Source organism: Prinia subflava, chromosome 21 (genome assembly GCF_021018805.1).
Source record: "Prinia subflava isolate CZ2003 ecotype Zambia chromosome 21, Cam_Psub_1.2, whole genome shotgun sequence".
In the NCBI taxonomy this organism is placed as follows: domain Eukaryota; kingdom Metazoa; phylum Chordata; class Aves; order Passeriformes; family Cisticolidae; genus Prinia; species Prinia subflava.
In genome coordinates this window covers 2,482,885-2,502,757 of record NC_086267.1, presented here as the reverse complement: position 1 = coordinate 2,502,757, position 19,873 = coordinate 2,482,885, and the positions used below count along the sequence as shown (strand labels likewise).

At 53.9% G+C, this 19,873-nt stretch overlaps 1 protein-coding gene across 1 annotated transcript; it reads right to left on the bottom strand.

Moving 5' to 3' along the window:
* Nucleotides 1-2,853: 2,853 nt before the first annotated feature.
* WNT4 (Wnt family member 4) lies at nucleotides 2,854-19,778 on the bottom strand. The gene is made up of 5 exons (XM_063417294.1): nucleotides 19,503-19,778; nucleotides 8,434-8,669; nucleotides 6,336-6,467; nucleotides 5,832-5,974; nucleotides 2,854-5,651 (listed from the first exon to the last, which is right to left on the bottom strand). Exons 1-5 carry the CDS (start codon nucleotides 19,577-19,579, stop codon nucleotides 5,184-5,186), a joined length of 1,056 nt encoding a protein of 351 aa, XP_063273364.1. The 5' UTR covers nucleotides 19,580-19,778; the 3' UTR covers nucleotides 2,854-5,183.
* Between the last annotated feature and the right edge of the window lie 95 nt (nucleotides 19,779-19,873).

Genomic DNA, 19,873 nt, shown 5'->3' with positions numbered 1-19,873 from the left:
GATCATTTAGGTCCTTTGGATCAAACATCTCATGTTGAGGCACTGCCAGAGCAGCTTGGGGATCCACAGTGGTACAGAGCTCACCCAGGCAACAACACTCCTTGCACATGCACTTGAGGAAATACTGATGGTCGGTTCTGGGATGGGAGAAGGAATGTGTTGACGGGTCTGGAAGCCAGCCTAGGAGAGATCAGAGCTCCTGAAGACATGCACAGGCACAAGGATGGGGCTTGCACGTGGCTGCATCTCTGGATCCCTGGTAAGGAGCTTGGTGGCTGCAGAAATACCCTGGACATACCTGAGGAGGGCAGAGCCCGCTGCAGGCGCTGCTCGAGCTCCAGGTGTTGGTGCAGTCCAGCCTATACACTGTGATGCAGAGCCTGATCCTCAGCCCACCTCCTGCCCCCTTCTCCCCTCCACCCACACTGAGGGTTACAATTCAGTCCAAGGCAGGTTGCACAATTTATTTTTCTGTGCTTAAAGCAGGGTTTTGGCAGTCAGGGTCGGGAGGCCTCTCTGAGGAGCGCTGGCTGGGCGCCCTCCTGCCGTCACGGTATCGTGCTGCTGTCAAAGGCTCTGCTGCTGCCGGGTGTCTGTCCTTGAGCACGGCCTTGTGCTGCAGCCCAGTGCTGCTGAAGGACACTCTGCACGGCCAAGGCACCACTGACATCCTCAGCAAGTGCAGGTGCAGGTGATGGTAACCCCAGCGTGGGTTCTCCCGTGCCAGGCTGACGTCTGGGTGGCACAATGTGTCACCTCATGTGTCACCGTGATCCTCCTCTTTACCTGCCCAGGCAGTGAGGCACCATTCTGTCCTTGGAGTATCTCTTTGGTGGTCCTGGACACTTCCTTCCTGCTGTCTTCCTTGCCTTGCTTCCCTACAGCCAGCTGGTAATGTGGATAAAGAGAGAGAAGGAGATGCAGGAGAATTACTGTGCTCATTGCTGAAGGAATATGCAAAGGGATTTGCTGTAATGTTCACTGATGGTGTGAGGGAGGGAAAGGATGTGAGTGCTAACTTATGCTCTGTCAGCATCATTAATGTCACCCACAGTGATTTAATTGCTTTGAGGATCAGTGGGTGAGGCTGAACATGCCCAGGGAGGGAGAATGAGATAGTTGGGAGTGATGGAAGTGTCCTTGGCCAGTAAAGGGCATGAGGGTGATGTGGTCAAAACAGCTGGAGGAAAATACCAGCTGTGCCCATGTGCTTGGCTGTGCTGGGCTGGATCTGGGATGGAGAATTGGGAAATGTGAAGCCCAGAGCTTGAAACAGCTGAGGCTGAAGGTACCTGACACCTAGGTGGATTTTCCAATAGAAAAAGCGAAGAAAACAGAAGCAGAACATGGGGGTAAAGTTGGGAGTTTGGGGAATGGAAAAAAAAAAAAAAAAAAAAAGAATTTACCCTTCAGAGCAGGGTGGAGAAGACTTGGAGGTGATGTCCTATTTTTGCTATGATGATCTCGAGTTGGCAGTGGGACATCCAAGAAGGTTTATGAGGGGGAGAGGCTGGGTGGAGATGTCAGCCTGTGAGTTCTCAGAGGAGGGATGAGCTTACTGAGGAGGAAGTGTTGGGGGACTGAGGATGAGGAGCTGGTGCTGGGCCTGTGGGGCTGGAATGGGGCCAAGCACGTGGCAGGATGCAGTGGTGGGGAGAGGCACAGTGTGATGTGGTCTGGTGCGTGGGATGCAGGGGACAGGCAGAGTAGGTGGAGGGCATTGGAAGAGGAGAACATAAATATCTTTCTCTGAGTATGGTCACGGAGAAGCCAGTGTCTCCCTACACCTTGTTTCAGGAGAAGAGTGAGGCATCTTTTTTTTTTACTGGAGACAATTCCTTACCTGAGGCTGAAGCTAGAGTGGGGAAAAGAAGTGCTGGAGGAGTGGGATCCACCAGTGGAAGAGAGGAGCTGATGGAAGTCAGGGTTTCTGGGAGGCTCAGGCATCATTTTCTCCCATCCTACCATCCTCTTTCTGCAACAAGTTAATCTTAATAAAATATCCCTCAATCCCTGCCACCACAGAGGCCAAAGAGAGAGAAGACACTGGTTTTACCATGAGCTTATGAAAAGGTGGCTTTGAGAGCACACAAATGGAGAGCTACAGCTACAGAAAGGAGCTGAGGCAGAGTGTACAGCTGGACCCAGCAGCAACCCCTGCTGAAGCAAGAAGCTCCAGACTGTAGGGAACAGTGTGAAAAGGATGCAGCCAATGCTCCTGGCTTGGGGAAAGGACAAGGGACAAGAAAAATACACTGTCTGTGGGCAACTTGGAGCATACCTGGGTATTGGGCACTGCATCCCCTCCAAATCCAGCAAACTGCAGCACAAGGATGGAGGCAAAAGGCAGCAGGTCCCTGACTTGGCATCTATGGGCAGTTCTTGCCCCCTCCCAGCTCAAATGCACCTCAAACCCACTGGCAGGATGCTTCCAGCAGCACACAAGGCAGCTGTGGCTCCTTGACTGTGGGCAGGGCAGCACTGTTATAAGCAGACGGATATTGATGCCCTCTCCACAGGAAAAAGTCACAGACTTACTGAAATCTAAAATAAGTTGCCTCTTAAGCCAGTAGTGTGTCAAGTGGTTAAGGCAGAAGCAAGCTGTGCTTCCATTGATGGGAAAGCAGGGATGCTGCCTGTGACCCAGACATCAGCATCTCCTGGGGAGAGACTGGAGGAGGGACAAAGAGACCTTTAGTGTTCTCTTTGCATTGGCAGGAGGGCAGCATGTGGGCACCTCTCTGCCCAGCTGAGGACTCCTGGGAGGAGACCAGCAACCATGAGGTGCTGCAGCAGTTTATGGTTTTACACAGGCCTGTGGAGCTGATTTCAGGACAGGAAAACCCCACGGCCTGTTCAGCACAAACTCATTATTTAATAGACAAAGTAAATATTAAAACGCATTTCTAAACCCCCCTCTGGTGTTGAAACTTACAGTTATGAGAAGAGCCAGAGTGCTGCAGAGACAAACTATCCCTGGGTGGCGTTTGCAGGGCTTAGCTTTCATTGCAGCCTGAAAAAAGCCCATGTGCAGAGATTATCTCCACGCTGATTTGGATTTTCTTGTTCAGCTTTGGCCCTCATCCGAGATGGACAAGTACCAGAAGACTTGGCCAATGGCCTGAGGTCTGTGACCTCCTCTGCATGAGCTGGGAAGGGAAGAACTGTCTCTAAGATATTTGAGGATTTGCAGCCTTGGGGGGCTGAAGAGATGGAACCAGGGGAGGCAAAGCTTGGATTCCTCCCCCCACCTGGAGAATTAATGCTGCACCTTGGCCAACTGAGCCATCTGAGAGAGGCAAACCTTGCTCTGGTGAGATCTCTGGTTTGAACTGAAATGGATCAACCCATGGTGCTCCACCTCAGGACGCACCTGGGGTGTCCCTCCCCACCATCTGGCACATTTTGCTGGAGTTTTTTTGGAACTGGTGCTGAGCAGGCAGGAGAGAGGCAGCTGGGCTGTGCTGGGGTTTGCCCTAATGCAAACCTCCCTTGCCCTGCACTGCTTCAAGTCAGTTGTCAGCAGATGGTGCCTGGAGACCTTCCAGTGACCACAGGCTCATCACTGCCATGGCACAGATGGGATTTCACATTGCCTGTGCATTTCCCCAGCCTTTCCCCCTCTCAAGGAAGAACAAGAAGACTGCAGGTTTGCAGGGAGCCCCTCCTTCAGCCAGGAGGGGGATGGCCATAGCTCTGGGCTTTTCTGGACCATGCAGGGAGCTCCCTCCTGCACAGGAGGGCTCAGCAATGCTCACCTGTTGTCTTGAGGTGCCATTTTGAGGTTTTTTTCTGCTTCCCTTTTATTTCTTGACTCATAGACCAGTGGGAGAGGGAGAGAGGAACTGGTTCACACATTCCACCTTCCCTTGCAGTGCCCCTCTGCTTATTAGTTCTCCAAATATTTCATACTGCAGCCCAACAGCAAAGACTCTGCACTAACCCAGTCCTAGGCAGAGGGGAGCCAGTGCAGGCCAGACAGTGCCTTATCCTCGTGGCAGGGTCCCAGGGAGCAGGACAGGACAGCTGGCCCTGATGCACTAAATCTCTGTGACCAGGGCACACATGGCAGCATCCCCCTGGCTGAGTCCTTCTCTTGTGCCTTCCTAAAGGTGAGACAGCAACAGAGGCAGAGCACCAGCATTTCTCCACCCCCAACAATTGCTTCACTTTAAACTTTTGTTTTTCTCAGCATTCAGCAGGACAGGGACTGTTCCCCAGTGCCTTCCTGAGTGAGGAGAACAGGCACGTGGAGGAGAAAGAGGAGACCTGTTGTGGGATGTATGCGAGGTGGGGGGCAATTATGGGAGAGAGGAGAAGAAATCAACTTGGTTTTTCTCCCATCAGCTCCCAGCTTCACTAAGAGTCAGTGGATTGCAGATATCACTGCCCTTCACTGTCTCCAGTGGAACCAGGTCTGGAGAAGAGATAGGGGAAGGGGAGCGTGGTGGGACCATGGTGTCCTCCAATAGCCCTAGGCAGCCACTGAGGAGCTTGTGTAAATCAGAGCAGTCACTGGAGCTGCTCCAAAATCCATCCAGTGCCCAGGAGACATTTGAGCATCCCACAACAAGGAAGTGCAGGAGTGTCTCCCACTGCCCTCATAAACTGATGACCTTGGCTGAGCTCCACGTAGCACTTAACTCTTGGGGGACAGTGCCACCCTGTCACCACCTGCCTGTCCCTTGCCATGCACCTGGCTGCGCTCCTTCCTTCCTGAGGCTTAGCCAGGGCAGCGGTGCTCCAGGATGCTCAGCACATGCCTTTAAACAAACAAAAATAACTGCAATAGAAGATTTCAAATGCTGCACTACCCTTGCCTTAAACACTTCTTGTCTGCAGCACCAAAAGCAGCAGGAGCCCATCTGACAGGAGCTGGCATCACACAGGTCTCCAGACAGCCAAGAAAGCAAAGGTGTCTGCTGGCACCAAGGGGCTCTGGCTTCACCAAAATACAGCAAAGCAGACACAACAAAATTAAAAAAAAAAAAAGCCAACAATGATCAGTTTTTTTAAACTTTAAATATTTTTTTCTTTAAAATCTGTTTTTCTCTGTGGTTCTGTCTCTGTAAAGAGCTGTGCTCTCCCTGCAGCGTCTGGGTCACTTCCTCAGTCCTGGCTGTGGGGCAAGGGAGAAGCAGGGTCACTTAAAGAGGGCACAGGAGGCTGCTCTCCCCCGTGCATCACCGGCACGTGTGGATCTCCACCACCCGATGGCAGGGTTTGCACTTGACGGAGCAGCACCAGTGGAATTTGCAGCTGCACCTTTCCACAACCTCCACCTCGTCCGTGTGAAAGCCGCGGCCGCAGCACATCAGCTCGCAGCCGTCGATGGCCTTGGAGGTCTTGTTGCACTGCCGCCCACTGGTGCCCAGGACCCCGTTCTTGAGGTCGTGGTCACAGAAGTCGGGACTGGAGTCCAGGTAGACGAGGTCCTCGTCTGTGTGCGGCTTGAACTGGGAGTTTTTAGGCACCAGCACTTTGGTGGATCCGATCTCGCTCTGCTCGACCTCTGTGGCACCATCGAATTTCTCCTTGAGGACGTTGCCCACTTTGCGGAAGGGGGGCATGGCCTTCCAGCACGTCTTGAACTCGCACGAGCCCGACACGCCGTGGCACTTGCACTCCACCCGCATGTTGTTCAGGATGGCCTGCAGGAACAGGATGGGATGGTCAGCACAGGATGGACAAGGCTGGGAGGGCTCTGCAGAAAACACTGCTGGCAGGGTATGGGGTTACAAGAAACCCAAATGGCTCAAGCCGTGGCTGCAGAGCCCAGCTAGGATGCTACAAAGCAGCATCAGCTGCCCAGGTTCCCTCCTTGCCCTTACCTTCCTCCCTGCCTCGTTGTTGTGGAGGTTCATTAAGGCTCTGTTGGAAGAGGCCCCCTTGCTCCTCTCACGGATGTCGATGAAGGACTGTGAGAAGGCCACGCCGTAGGCGATGTTGTCGGAGCAGCCCGACCACTGGAAGCCTGAGGCAGAGAGCACACATGAGACAGGTCCTGCCACCCTCTAGTGCTTGCACTCTCCAGCCCTGCTCCTCCTAAAATCCAGCTGGCCTGCCCCCTCCCTGTCTTGTTGCCTATTTGTCTGCACTGCATAGGAACAGGGGAAGCTAAGGACTGTGGCCCTGGGGAACAATGGACACGATGCTTTCTGTCCTGTGGGTGATGCACCCAGGTGCCTTTTTGAGCCAGTCACGTGGACTAACCAGTTCAGTTGTTTTTAAAACTTTTCCCTCCTTTCTGGCCCCAGAGAGCAGGTTTGAATTGCAGGTTTCCTGGCCACTTTGCACCCCCATGCAGCTGCAGCTGCCCCTGCTCGGACACTCACCCTGCGGGCTGCCCCCCTGCACCGTGCGGTCACAGCCACACTTGTCCAGCTCGCCGCTGCTGCAGGCGCGGGTCACGGCGAAGGCCACCCCCGCCGAGGAGATGGCGTAGACAAACGCTGCCTCCCGCGTCCCTGCAAGGCACAAACCACGGTGGGAAAGGCGGCACAACGCCCCAGGCAACACAGGAATGCTGGAGGAAATGCAGCCCGCTGGCACAAAGGCCCACATTGCCACATGTGTCTCCTCTCCCCTCTTAACACTGGTGTGGCACACAAACCGCCCTGAAAATCTGGTCTGAGAGATGGCCCTTGGCAAAACTTGCTGTACAGGGATGTCACCTCCTCCTGAGACAGCACATGCAGGACCCTCACTGTCCCCACCCCCAGGGTGCTGTTGGCTTAGTGCCAAGCCCAAACCCGACTCATCAGAGACCTCTAGGTGCTGGGAAATGTTTTGCAGAAGTGAGAGCCCATTCTTGCAATAGTGAAGCTGGGAACTGCCCCACAACATTAAAAACATGAATGACGGGTGAATTATAAAACCTGGCAATAGGAGAGACTGCACTGCCAATGTGGGCAGAGCCCTCCAGAGCTTATATGGAAAACTGTCTTGCTTTGCGCTTGCAGGGCACCTCTGCCATGAAATCTTTCCTGCTTTCCACATCCAGGAACATTCCCTGCAGCTGCACATCCTTGCCATCCTCTTTTGCAGGGTCCTGTAGCTCGCAATGCCTCCCAAACCATCCTGCAAAACCCTGTTCTGCTCCCAAAGCACCTCACACATCCCCACTGGTGTCCAGGGTGCAGAGCAGTCTCAGCTCTTGTGTCTGCCTGTGTGGTGCCACATGGTTGAGAAAAGCTTGTTTGGGAAGTTAGGCGCATCCCTGGGTGTGAACACACAGAGGAGCAGGGATCAGCTTCAGCAACACACAAACCCCCACTATCCTTCGAGGCTGGCTGAGGACACAAACCCTCCATTTCTGAGCAAGGAGGGCTGGTATTTGGGGTGGTCCCACGCTTGGTACAGAGGGGGGATGGCTTGTGAGCAGGCATCACTCAGCCTGCCGGTCAGAGAGAGGGCAGCTACTTTGGTGGTCGCATCCAAGACTTTGGTGGCCCAGCTGGCAGTGGCTGGGGAGGACCCAGCCAGTGTGGGGACTGAACTGCCTCCAAGTTAATCGAGGTTAATAGTAGGATCATGTTGGTCGGTTTGTGCTGTGGCTGCCTAAAAAGAGACGACTTTTAGTTTCTGGTATTTCTGGTATTTCCAGTCCCTGAACCTTCACAAGAAGAGATCTTCACCCCTGCACTGAGGGGAGGAAAGTCAAATAAGGAGCCAGGGGGATGCTTTGGTCGAGGGGTCCTGGGATGGGAGGTGAGACTGTGCCTCAGAGATGGCACCTGAGGGGAGGCAAGGGATGCTTCAGTGATCTTAAGTGGTTGCAGAGCAGTTTTCCCCTCTGTATCCTCACTCCAGTGCTCTGGTTTGATTACAGTGCTGTGCTTGTGGGAAGTCAGGGTGCAGCTGGGATCAGAGGGGCTGGGGGCTGCCCTGGCCACACCCAGCTTTGAAGGCTGGTGGTGGGCAATGATGCTGCCACGAGTGCCAGGCAGCACCCACCCATCCTCCTGATGGTGCCCCCACTGATGCTGTGCTCAAGAGAGGCCACATGCCAGCCTGGCAGCAGCCACTGCTTCAGCACTGCCCAGAAAGAGACTGAGCAAATGCACCCATGGCTTTATGGAGCAGAGCTCCTGGGTTTGGAGGGGAAGAGACGAGACCACAGGGCGACTTTAGAACCTTTGTTCAAGCTTGGTATGTCCCTATCAATGAGTGTGAAAAAGGTTCAGGAGAGCTGAGGAGCAGCAGGAGTGTGGATATGCTGTACCCAACATAGTGAACAGAGCCCTGCTGAAGGGCACAGGGACACAAGAGCCAACACTGGACGGGCCAGTCCTGACCCTCCCCAGTCACCGGTTCAGGGGCAAGCAGGCAAAATTCCCCCTGCAGCCCACCAGATCCTCCTGCAGCCCACCAGACTGCTCCTACAGCCACTCCCCCAGCAGCACCACCCCAGACCCTGTCCCTGTGGCTCACCTTGCGTCACCACCTTGCCGAAGACGGGCAGGGTGTCCAGCGTGGAGCAGTTCCAGCGGCGGTTGCGGAACTGGTACTGGCACTCCTCGATGGCCAGCTGGGCCCCGCGCCGCACCGAGTCCATCACCTCCAGGTTCCTCTTGCACATCTGCACCTGGCGCTGGATCAAACCCTTCAGCTTCTCGCAGGTCTCCTCCTCGGAGATGCTCCCCACTGAGGACAGCTTCGCCAGGTACCTGCCACGACAGCAGCACGGCGGGTCAGGAGGCAAGGGCAGCCCATGTTCAGCTGACACCCACGTTCAGCCTTGCAGAAAACTGAAAACTGAACTGAAAAAAGAAGACTGAACCTCTTAGCCCCTCCATAGCTGAGACCTGCTGCCTGTCTGGGGTCACCTTTAAATGTACCACAGCAGTGGCTCCGCAGGATGCATTTTTGGCTGACAGAGAACAAGCCCAAGCAAAACAACGATCCCTCTGCAGCCCAGTCCCTGTCTCTTGGGGAGCCCAGCTGTTGGCTCCCCTTTGCCTCTGTTGCCTGCAAGGAAGATATTTTCAGCGCTGTCTGAATGTGCCTGGTCAGGTCTCCTGAGCATCGGCATATCCAAGTGCTACTAGGAAAAGCCAGAGGTCTCTGAAGTCAGCCAAAACAAGCAGGACAGGACTTGGCTGCCAGCTCCATCTGCCACAGTGCTCCCACAGCGTGGCTGTGTGCTCATCACCAGCAAATACTGCCCTCCAAACCACTTCCCTCCTGGAGGCTGCTTTTAGCTGCCCCAGCCCCCAGCAGGCAGGGATGGCCTCTGGGAGCTACCAGGTTTGCTGTCACTTGGGATTCCGAGCAGGGTTTGAAGCAGGGAACCAGAACAGGAGCCTGCCAGTGCAAAATGCACAGGCTGGACAAATCCTCCACCAGGCCAGCTCGTGAATAGGGCCATGAGGTCTTTGCTGATCTGGAAAAGACAGGTCCTGTGTGGAGGGGACCATGTGTTCTGCTTTCCATAGTGCCATCCTCAGCCAAAAGAGTCACAGAGCTGCTCCTGAGTGTCAGTATTAGGGGAATGAGGGTGCAAGCACCTCAAAAGCTCTCAGCATTTCCTTGCCCAGTGTGTGGGCATGATGGTCCCTGCTGTACATCCCAGTAACTTAACCCTCCCCAGTAACCTCCCACCCCTTGTTGTGTTGTGGGCATGGTGCCCATGCTTGCCCATTTCCCAGTTCCATCCTCCTGCCTTCCATCACAGAAGGATCTTAAGATAGACCCGGTCAGATTTTCCAACAAGGCTGTGTGATAATCCAATATCCTCTACAGCTATCAGTGACTGTGTTGGTGGGTGTGTAAATGAGACTCCCTCCTCCCTGTGGCTGCTGGTGGCCACCTCAGGTGACACTGCCATGGTGGAGCCCTGACCTGCTGTGGACATGGAGGGTCCCCTGCATGGGACAGGTGTAACCCACACCCCACCCATCCACTAACCACACTGAGCTTTAAGGACCTTGGGAACTGCCAGCATTGTCTCATGCTGCTACCTTGTCTGCACCAAGAGAGAGGCAAGCACTGAACTTTTTGGAAACTTCATTCCTTGACTCTGCATTTCCCAGCCCTGCAGAACTTGTGGGTTTTTTGTTTGCGTGTTTTTCTAACCCCCCTTCCAAGTTGCAACATCCTGCTAAGGATTTTTCTTTTGAAGCCCTGCTTGTCTCCGAGAAGTGACTGTGCAAAAGTGGCTCCTGCTCCCTGCCTGTTCCCATGAGTCCCAGGAGCCAGATCTGCTGACTTCAGCCACAAAATCAAGTTGTCACAGCCTCTTCCTCCCATTAACCCTGCCAGTCTGCCCCAGGAGGAGAGAACAGGATTTTCTCTTCTGTGCATCAGCAGAATTATTCACCAGCTTGGTTTCATGCTCACAACTGGGGGGGCCGTGGGAGCCAGGGAGAAAGCTGTTTTGGCTCATGGTGTCTGTGGGGAGTCTGCATGGCGAAATGTCAAAAGTATTCAGTTTTCTCTGTGTGTGATCACGGAGGCAATGCTTCTCCAACAGCAGGAAGCAGCAGGCTGCTGGGGATTCAGAGCCAAGTGCTGTTACAGCCTTTACACCAGCAAATCATCTTTGCCCAAGGCTTCCTGCTCCTCCCTGTCTGCAGAAGACAGGATCTGATGCACACGGGTGGCTTGAAAAACCCACTGTGGCCAAACTCAGGGCTGTCCCCTTTCTGCTGCCCCCCACACCATGCCATGGTGTCCCCAACCCTGTGCTGCAGCCCCTGACATGGAGTGCAACAACTGCTGCTCTCACATTTCACTGCACTTGGCTGATCTGGGGTGAGGGCACCAAACCAGCTCTGGGAGTTCTGAGGATGTTGAATGCTGAGCACACAGTGCCTGTCACTGCTGCCTCCTCCCTGGTGCAGCCACCATTCCAGTTTGGGCATGGGGAAGATGACACACAGCAGAGTGGTAAGATTCAGCTGACAGTGTGGGTTATTGATCAGCTTTGAGCCTGGAAGCCAAGAAAATCAAAAATCTATCTCCAGTACCAACCCCTCGTGCTGATTTGGCTTCCCCCTCAGCCAGAAACTCCAGCAGCATTTATCATGCCAGGCAAGCAGCTCCTTCCAAGCTGTGTCACTGGTCCTAGAGGTGAGTAAATGCCTGCTTTGAGTGCAGACACATTGGCAGAAGAGTTCTGTGACACAGATGTGGCACCCACATTATTATCAGCTCTGCTCAGGATGGGGCACCATCTCCTTTCTAATACATTTCCCAGCCTGAGATTTTCTGGGCAATGTGGAGTAATAAATTCAAAGCATGCATAAAGGAAAATGTGACAAGAGCCTTTCAAGCTTTTCCAGGGAGATGCACCTGATAAGGTGCCTTCCCAACTCACATTTAATATTGTTTGGGATGATGAAACAAAGGCCAAGGATGCTTCAAAGATAGGTACAGCTCTCCAAGAACAGGTCTGGTAATTTGTTTTGCAAGGCAGACAAATAAGATGAAACTATCCAGAACAGTGCTCTGGCCTCTCTCCTCCTTGACAGGTCCTGTGTCCTATCACCCCTCCTCAGCCTGTATTTGCCAGTCCCTCTGTGGAGATGGAGGCAACTGTGCCTAAAATGCTGTGGACCCATCATGCTACCAGTTTGTTACTGGTCCAGAACCATCACTGCTTTCCAAAAGACACGGTTTTTGATGGAGGAGGAAGCTCCCATCCTGATCCCTGGTTCAGGATCCAGGGGTTGAGACAAGCATTTAAGGAAGGACTTTTGCTGAAGGACCTCAGCTTTGAGGCTGTCACAGGGCATCTCATCACTGCACATTCAGGAGCACCAGGCAGGAACATCTCATCCCCTTCCCCTCCCTGGGGCAGATGAAGAGCGAGGTAAGAGCTGGGAGACACACTCTGCCCTCATGTGCACTCAGAGATGCTTCCACCTCCTGTTTCTCAGGGCTGTGGAGCACCAGGGCTGTCAGGAACCAAACCCATCTGCAGCATCCCACGGTCCCCATGGAAACCTGGCTCCAGCGCTTTGCCTGCTCCTTAACAAGAACTTCGCTCCAAACTTTGCTTCCCTGGGCTGAGGTGGTGAAATCCAGAGCCAAAGCCTTTGCCTGCCTGCACAGAGAGGTGGACAGGCACAGCAAGAGTGCAACAAACAGCTCCTGCCCTCTGCAGAGTCTCAGTGCACATCTCCATCCTGACATCACATCCCGACTGCTATGCGCAGCCCTAGATTGTAATTTAAGTCTCACTGCAACCTCAAAACAGCCCAGCTTGTGGACAACAAACCCAAACAATGGTGTATTTTCTTCCTTTTCCAAGACTGGGCAAAGAATGTTTCAAGAGGAGAGCTGCTGCCCACACCATTTTTTCAAGTTCTGTCTTCTTGCTTCATCATGGCCCTGTATATTTATTTTCTCCTGCCTTTAATCCAGGCAAGTCACTTGCAGAACTCCCTCTTAAGAGTCATTAATTGAGGAGAAATCTGACAGAAAGCCCTTCCTTTTTTCCCATCTGAAGTACTGAGATCAGGATTGAAGCCCCATAATTTAAGCAGCTGCAGCTGATGCACTCTGCAAGAAGGCAAATAAGTAAATCTCAAATCCAGGGAGCTTTGGAAAGGTGGGGAATGTCAGAAAACCCTGCTTAAATAAAAATTATGATAATACTTTCATGAGGAAGAATAATTGGTGAAATGACAAGGAGACATTGAAAGACCCACATGTCTGGCAGCCAGAGCCAGGAGGAGAGGGGAGAAGATTCCCTGCCATGGAAAGGCGTGGAAATTTCAGTCATTGACAAATACTCAGTTGAGTGGGTAAGAGAAGATACCTTGGGGAAAGGAGAGATCTCTAGTGTTTCTTTTTTTCAAATAAATGAGTTTCAAGTGTGAACTCTCTATATTGTCTCATTTTGGGAATATTTTCCTGAAGATGAGAACTTTCAGACCCAGGCCCTGATAAACCACTCAACAGATGTTCTGAAATCAGGCTCAGAAGCTTCACCCTGCTCAGCAAATACTCAACCTTCCCACAAGGTTGAGTGGCCAAGGCCACAAAAGTCTTGTCCAAGCCTTAAACTGTGAAGATGATTCAGTTCTGCTCCTGCCTGAGAGGCAGCAAACACCCCCTGCTTGTGGAGGATCAGCAAGCACATCCCTCCTGAGGCTGCAGGGACAGTCAGCAGGGACTCGGGATTGTCCTAAGAGTTGTGACTGCTCATGCAGGCAGGTTTCTTCTGGGGAAGAACTAAAGGCTTGTTTATAATGTGAAAAATCCATGGAAAAACCCCAGGCATGCCTGCATGCCTCTGTCTCCATAGATAGATCCACGCAGGGACAGGTACTGAGCAGTGTAGTGGCTCCTTGCAATGAGCCATCCTACAGATATGTTTTATCTTTGCATTGTTGCTTTCTCCTGCCCTAAGCCATGAGTGAGGCCATGCAAAGCTGTCTCAGTCTGGCAGGCAGAGGATGCTCCATGCAGGCCACAGAGCTCCCAGGATTTCTCGTGGTGTCCCACACTGGGCTTTGTCTCCTGTGCCAACAGCACCAGGCTGGCAGGGCCCACCACAGCCATGGCTCCACAATCCTGTCAGGATTTGCAGGGGACCTGCAACGCTGCCCTTGTCCAGCTGCTGCCTCTGTAGCACACTTGGCCCTCCCAGGGACCAGGCATCCCCCTCCTGGGATTAGACATCCTGCCTTTCTCAGTGTAAACTGTGATTTACAGCTCATCATCTGAGGACCTGTCTGGTCCCTTTCTTGGAAGAAGTACAGCTGCCTGCCTCAGTCCCTCCTGTCACAGCTGGGGCACCATCTCTTGGCTGAAATCTGCTTTTCACACCTCCTCTTCCTCTCCAATTAACAGCTGCCAGAAGAGTCACCCAGGAGGAGGCAGTGCTGTGCCTGCACCTCCACCCCTCAGCTCAGGGGGTGAGCCTCCACTTCCAATCCTGTCCCCCACCCCTGGGACCCTGCACCTAACACCATGTGCACCCAGCAAACGCCCATCCCCTGCCACTGCTGGTGGCTTCCCTCCCCGTCACAGGTCTTTGGGGACAGCCAGCTGCTGGTCCTGAGCTGTTCTTTGCTGTCTGAGCATTTGAGGGCAAAATCTCCACTTTGTAATAGGGAAGAGCAGGATGGGAGCTGGGAAGAGCCCGAACAGCATCGACTTTGGAAATCTGCTTTGAATGTGTGGGAAATTTCCTTTGCTTCCTTTATAAGCCCATAGAAGCTGCTCCTGGATTCAGGTACAACACCTAGGCCTTGCTGCAAGAGGAGGCAAGTGCAGGCCAGCTCCTGCAGTGCTTCAGGCTAGACCTGGCTGCAGAAAATCTGATGAGTTTTAAGTTTTGATCAGAATTTGCAAATATGTGGCGAAAAAAAAAAAAGCCTTCTAAAGGATTAGTCTGATCTCACCCAACTTTCAACAGACCCCAGGCCGCTCTCCATTGGCCAAGAGACTCAATTACTTTTCCCCAAGTAATTTCATGAAAGCACAATACTGGCTCCAGTTCTGCTGAGCCAGGCAGATCCTGCAAGGCAGTTCCTGGCTGTGAAGTGCAGCAGCCCATGGCAGCAGCTCTGAGAGAGCCCCGAGGATGCTGCCAGGGGTCACCCACAGGTGCTGAGGACCACCCCTGGGTGGGCAAGGCAGAGGTTACCTGCACTGAGCATCCAGAGCAGAGCCTGCCATTCAAGCAGCCTTGAATGGAAGTTCTGTGGATTCACGAGGCTTTCAAGCTTTAAGAAAAAACCACCAACTATTGTAAGAGCCAGTGTCATTGAATTTGTAAGGAAATACTAAAGAATCTCCTAGAAACTTTTAACCTCCAGGATTGCTCAGCAATTTCATCATTTTAAGAAAGTGGCTGTAATGCATTTCTCTGCATCTACAAGGATGAGTTAATCAAGCAGACAGTACTCTCAGCACAGTAACATAAACACTTTTTTGTTTCAATGCAAAAGTCCAGTTCTGATTCATGGAGTCACATCAAGCCATTGCAAAAAAGAAACCTGCCTCTTGTTCTTGGTCATATTTGGAGTTTATCCAGTTCTTCACAGCCTGGTGTGCAGAGTGGTTTTATCTCCCTCCTGTCCATCCTCCCTAGAGTTAGGTTCTGGTGTGAAAGACAGGGATGTAATTTTACTTGAGGCTTTCTTAGGAAAGGGCAGAAATGCCCATCACTGAGGAGCCAGAGAGCATGGGGCTCTCCTACACCCTGGCAAACACAGCCCTGAAGGGTGTCTGCCAGACAGGACCACTGCTCAGGGACAAGCCAAACTTGTTTGGACCCACAACCAGTCCATTTTCATCACTGAGCTGAAATTAACTGGTATTGTCACAAGTGGCAAGATCTACAAATAAATAAAAATTAAAATATATTTCCATCAGTTTCAGTTTCTCACCTCACAGCCTTGGGAACAGGTTCCATGGGTTCATGCCCCAACCTCGTGGATCTGCCAGGATCCCCAGAACAGTGCAAAGGAGCCCTGAGCATCCCAGAAGTGGAGAGCCACTCGTCCAACCCCCAGCACCCCTCGGAGTGAGGAAATTGCTCATCAAACCCAAATGCTGCAAGCTGCCACCCTGACCAGGGAACCTTCTTGACACTGCCCTCACTGCAAAAACCAGGAGCATGGAGAGGGAGGGGAGCTTGGCAGGAGCAGCTCTGCCTCAGAGCCAGCTGCACCTGCCAAACCTGTGCCATGGCAGCACAGGAAAGGGAAAACGCTGCACAGGCTCCTCACCAAGTGGAGGACAGGAGCATTGCAATGACAACACAAAGCATCCTGTGCAAAATCAAACCCTGTCCTGCTCCGGGTGAAGTGATCTCTCCCCACTGTCAAAGCTGTGGAGACTCACCTGAAAAAAATAAAACCACCACCTTTCTGGTGTGAAAGCAGAAAGATGCAAATGCAGGAGCCAGGCATGCTTCCTCTCGAATCCTCTGCATTGCATAATGACCCAAACAAAATGAGTGTTCTGGCTGCTCTTGGAGCATCCCCACTCCTAAGCTGGCAGAGATGGGCACAGAGAATTGGCCCTCCTGTTTGCAAAGCATCTTGTGATGTTCAGGTGAAAGGAGGCCAGGGAAATCCAAACTCCTTTTATCCCTTTCTCACCAGCCCTCAAAAGTGGTTAGAGAGCAGCTGCTTAGCCAGGCTTGTTTGGACCCTCACAATGTCTTCAAGCTTTCCCAGAGCACTCAAATTAATTTTGATTTTTAAGGTTTTAAAAGCCTATCTGTGCTCCTGGCCCTTTAAGCCAACCCCACGCCTAGAAAGAAATTTTAAATCCCTGTAAAGAACGGGTAGACAGAGCTGCTGGTGGTACACCCTGCTCTAAAATGGCACAACCACATCTCAGACCAAGCACGTCCATATGGAGAGCCTCCTCCAGAGCCAGTTTTAGCTGCAAGAAAATGGAGAGAGGCTGTAATGATTCCCAGATAGTTTGATAACCGGGGTCTCACCCCTAAAGGACCCTACCCTGTTGTATCTGATGTTTTCTGTTTCTCTTCTCTCATCATTCAAACCCTCTGAACAGCTAAAGAGCAGAGAGTGGGCCCAGTGTCTCATGCATTTATTGGATGCTTACATCCACAACCCACTTTACACATTTTCTAGTTCACTTTTTCATGTGGACTGACTTCTCTCTAAAATAGATAAATAAATTAATAACTAACTAACTAAACAAGTGGACTGAAACCAGATCCTGGCACTCCTGTGCCAGCTGTGGAATGATGCTGGTTTGGCTAGAAGTCTCTGTGAAACACCCTCAGCATCAGGATGGGCTTGGGGCAGAAGAGGCCCAAATTGCTTCCAAATTCAACCACATCACTGCACGTGTGGGTTCGAGAGCCTGTGAAGTGCAAGTTGCTTTGAAAAGTAACTCATCTGCTTCTTCTGCATAAAGAACAGCCCTGGACTCCTTCAGAGATAAAGCAGAAGCCAGAGGGACCTTCCTGTGGACAGCCAACAAGATGTAAAAGGCTCTATCTAGAGCCTTTATTTAATTTACAAACCTCTGCCTGAAGAGGGAGAAGGCAAATTTGAGCCTTCAAAGGCAGAAGGGAGAGCAAGCTTGAGGCTTTCCCAAGAAGTGGGGACAGAGCATCTCTAGATTTGGAGAACAGAGGCTTTCTGCTTTCTGGATAGGCAACAATCTAAGCAGCAGCTCCCCAAACTCATGACACTGAGAAAAGACACCTGAGGTTTGCTTCCTAACCAGGGAGAAAGTCAGCCGGGTTTGTTTAATGAAAAGATCCAGCAAATCCCTTCCAGCCACTGCAGCAGAGCGATCCCTTTGAGAGATCCTTGCAGAATCTCCTTTTTACAGTGGATGGGGCAGCTCGTCAGACACCACTGCAAGGCCCAGAGAGCGCCTTCCCCACCAAGCCAGGCTTACAGAAACCCTCAGCCCCAGCGCTGCAAGCGGCATCTCTCCAAAGCGCTGGGGGAATGCGAGTCTGTACAGGTCGAAAGAAGCTTTAGAGCTTTAGGGGGAGAGGAAAAAAAAAAAAAAGGAAAGCTCACAACTGAGCTTAATCACTAATCCAGCAGGTTTGTGGAAAAGCAAACTTTGCCGTGTGCTGCCATTCTGTGCACACACCTCTGTGCAGAGCTGTGTGCCCGGCCAGGCTGGGTCTGTCCCGGGTGCTGGGCAGAAACTGGCAGCGCCCCGGGACAACACCGAGCCCACACACGTGAAGACATACGAGGCACGCTCATTCCTCGAATATCTGATAATTCCTGGGATCCTTCTAACTCTGTTTATTGCCTCCGGCAGCCTTTGTTTCTGATGAGAGAAGATAAACAACGGGAATTGTCTTAATCCTAAAGGCAAAGAATAAAAAGCACCGAGCGGGGGACGATCCTTTTATCATGATACATTTGCAACATCAAAAAAAGCTGACCCCCTTCCTTTGAAACGCACTGAAATGGATCTGCTTTTCCTCCCCTGTTGGCAGGAATGAGCCCTCCGCTCTGAGCTGCCGAGCCCCCCGCGCCCACCCTCGCTCTGCCAGCACGGCCGGCTGCACACAGCCCTCCCCGACTGGATCTCCCCTCCGCCTGCCTCCCAAATCCTCGCTGGGGACCCAAGGGAGTCCCAGCTCTGCGCATCCCTGCGGGGCAGCTCGCTGACCTCACCCATCAAATCCCTGTCGTGCCCGTCCCGGGGCAGCCGGAGCTGCTCCTCTCTGCCGAGATCTGCCATCATCTCACAGAGCTTCCTCAGCAGGACTTTCTTCCTGCAGGAAAAACACTCCCACAGATCCCAATATACCTTCACCAGAAGCGTGACAGCTTAAAAGACCACCTTGATAGCTGCTATGATCCACCCACCAGTTGCCGGAGACGTGTGGCACGCAAGTCGCTCCATCTGGCACAGGAGGAGGGGAGCAGGACTGAGCACTCCCGCATCCCAGGCAGCCACCTTTTCCCACAGGCAGGACTCTCAGGGAGAGCTGCTGACCTGGCACTTTCCCCAGGCATTGGGGAGCATCCTCCAAAAGCCACCCACATCCCACAGCCTCCAGCGAGTCCAAACCTAAAGGCTGGAGCTGCGTTCGGATGCGGAGAGGACTCCTTGCGCCGGGCACGTGTGTTGGGAAAGGCACACGACACTCAGGATCTTTCATGGTGACAACCCCGGGAGCTCCTGTCGCGTGTGCTGTACCTGTCCCTGCCCACACAAGTCCACGAAGGTGAGATGGAGGCGGCCCAGGCTCCCAGCGGAGAGCGGCTCTGCCGGGTGCGTGCATTAGAACTCATTAGTTCGGCAACACCGGGAGCAGGGGAAGCACCGGCTCCCACCAAAGCACATTTATTAGCAAGAACCTTCCTTCAAAGTTAGGTGGGAAAGTGCTGCCATGCTCCATCCCCTCTGACCCGGGGAGGGGAGAAAGGGGGGGTGTCCTCTTCAGAAAGTAGTCCCACCGCCTTGGCAAACACGTAGGAATTTTCCAGAACGATTTCCGCCCCTGTTTACCTTACACATTATTTCAGTGTTTGTTCAGCGGGTTCCCGATGTCATCGGGCTCCTCCGCGGCGTGCAGCAGCCCCCCGACACCCGTCCTGCCACCGGGCCCGGGGGCCCGGGGCGCGGGCAGCCCCGCTGGCCGCAGATCCCCGGGCCCAGCACGTTCGGCCGTTCCGGCTCCGCCGAATCCCCCCCTACACTCTCGCGGGGCACCTCGCCAACACCCAGGCCCCGCTCCGAGCCGGTGCCCCGACCTCCACCCGCCATCCCGGTGAGATCCGGACTCCCAACTTAAGGACAAAAAGCGGGACAGGGGCTCGCTGAGCAGCCCCACCGCCACCAGCCGCGACAGCACGGGGAGCGTCGGCATCCCCGCCGCCCACCTGCCTGCGGTGAGCGCTGCCACCCCAGCGCCGCGCCGGGTCAGCCGCGACACGGCGGCGACCCCGAGCCCCGCCGGGGACCGGGCGGCACCGCCGGGGAGGGTCGCGCCCGGCGCGGCACCTGCTCCGCGCCCCCGGGGCTGCCAACAAGTGGCGGCGCGACCGCGTCCCCCCTCCCGCCCCGCAGCTACTCACAGCCAGTTGCTGGCGTTGGCCGAGAAGGTGGCGAGGATGATGAGCAGCAAGGAGCGCAGGGAATACTCCGGGCTCATCCTGGAGGGCAGGCGGGGTGAGGCTGCGCCGAGCCGGCGGCGCCCCCGCCGCCCCGCGCCCGGGGCAGCCGCCGCCGCAGGTGGGCGCGGGCAGGAGCGGCGGGCGCTGCCCGGTTGATGCTCCCGCGGCCGCCGCTGAGCCCGACTGTCAGCGCGCCCGGCCCGTCCCGGGATGGAGCAGCGGGGCCGGGGGCGGGCCGGGGGCGGAGGCAGCCCCGGGGGCCGCCCCGGCTCCGCCGCTCCCTGGGCGGGACCCGCTGCCGGGGACACCCCCGGGGCGGGCCGGCGGCGGGG

What these genes read in the sequence shown, in the direction of transcription:
- WNT4 (XM_063417294.1), bottom strand. Translation starts at nt 19,579, where the DNA reads ATGAGCCCGGAGTATTCCCTGCGCTCCTTGCTGCTCATCATCCTCGCC. An exon ending in GCCAACGCCAGCAACTGGCT is followed by an intron (nt 8,670 to 19,502) that starts GTGAGTAGCTGC and finishes CTGTCGTGGCAG; the next exon opens with GTACCTGGCGAAGCTGTCCT. An exon ending in CGGCAAGGTGGTGACGCAAG is followed by an intron (nt 6,468 to 8,433) that starts GTGAGCCACAGG and finishes TGTGCCTTGCAG; the next exon opens with GGACGCGGGAGGCAGCGTTT.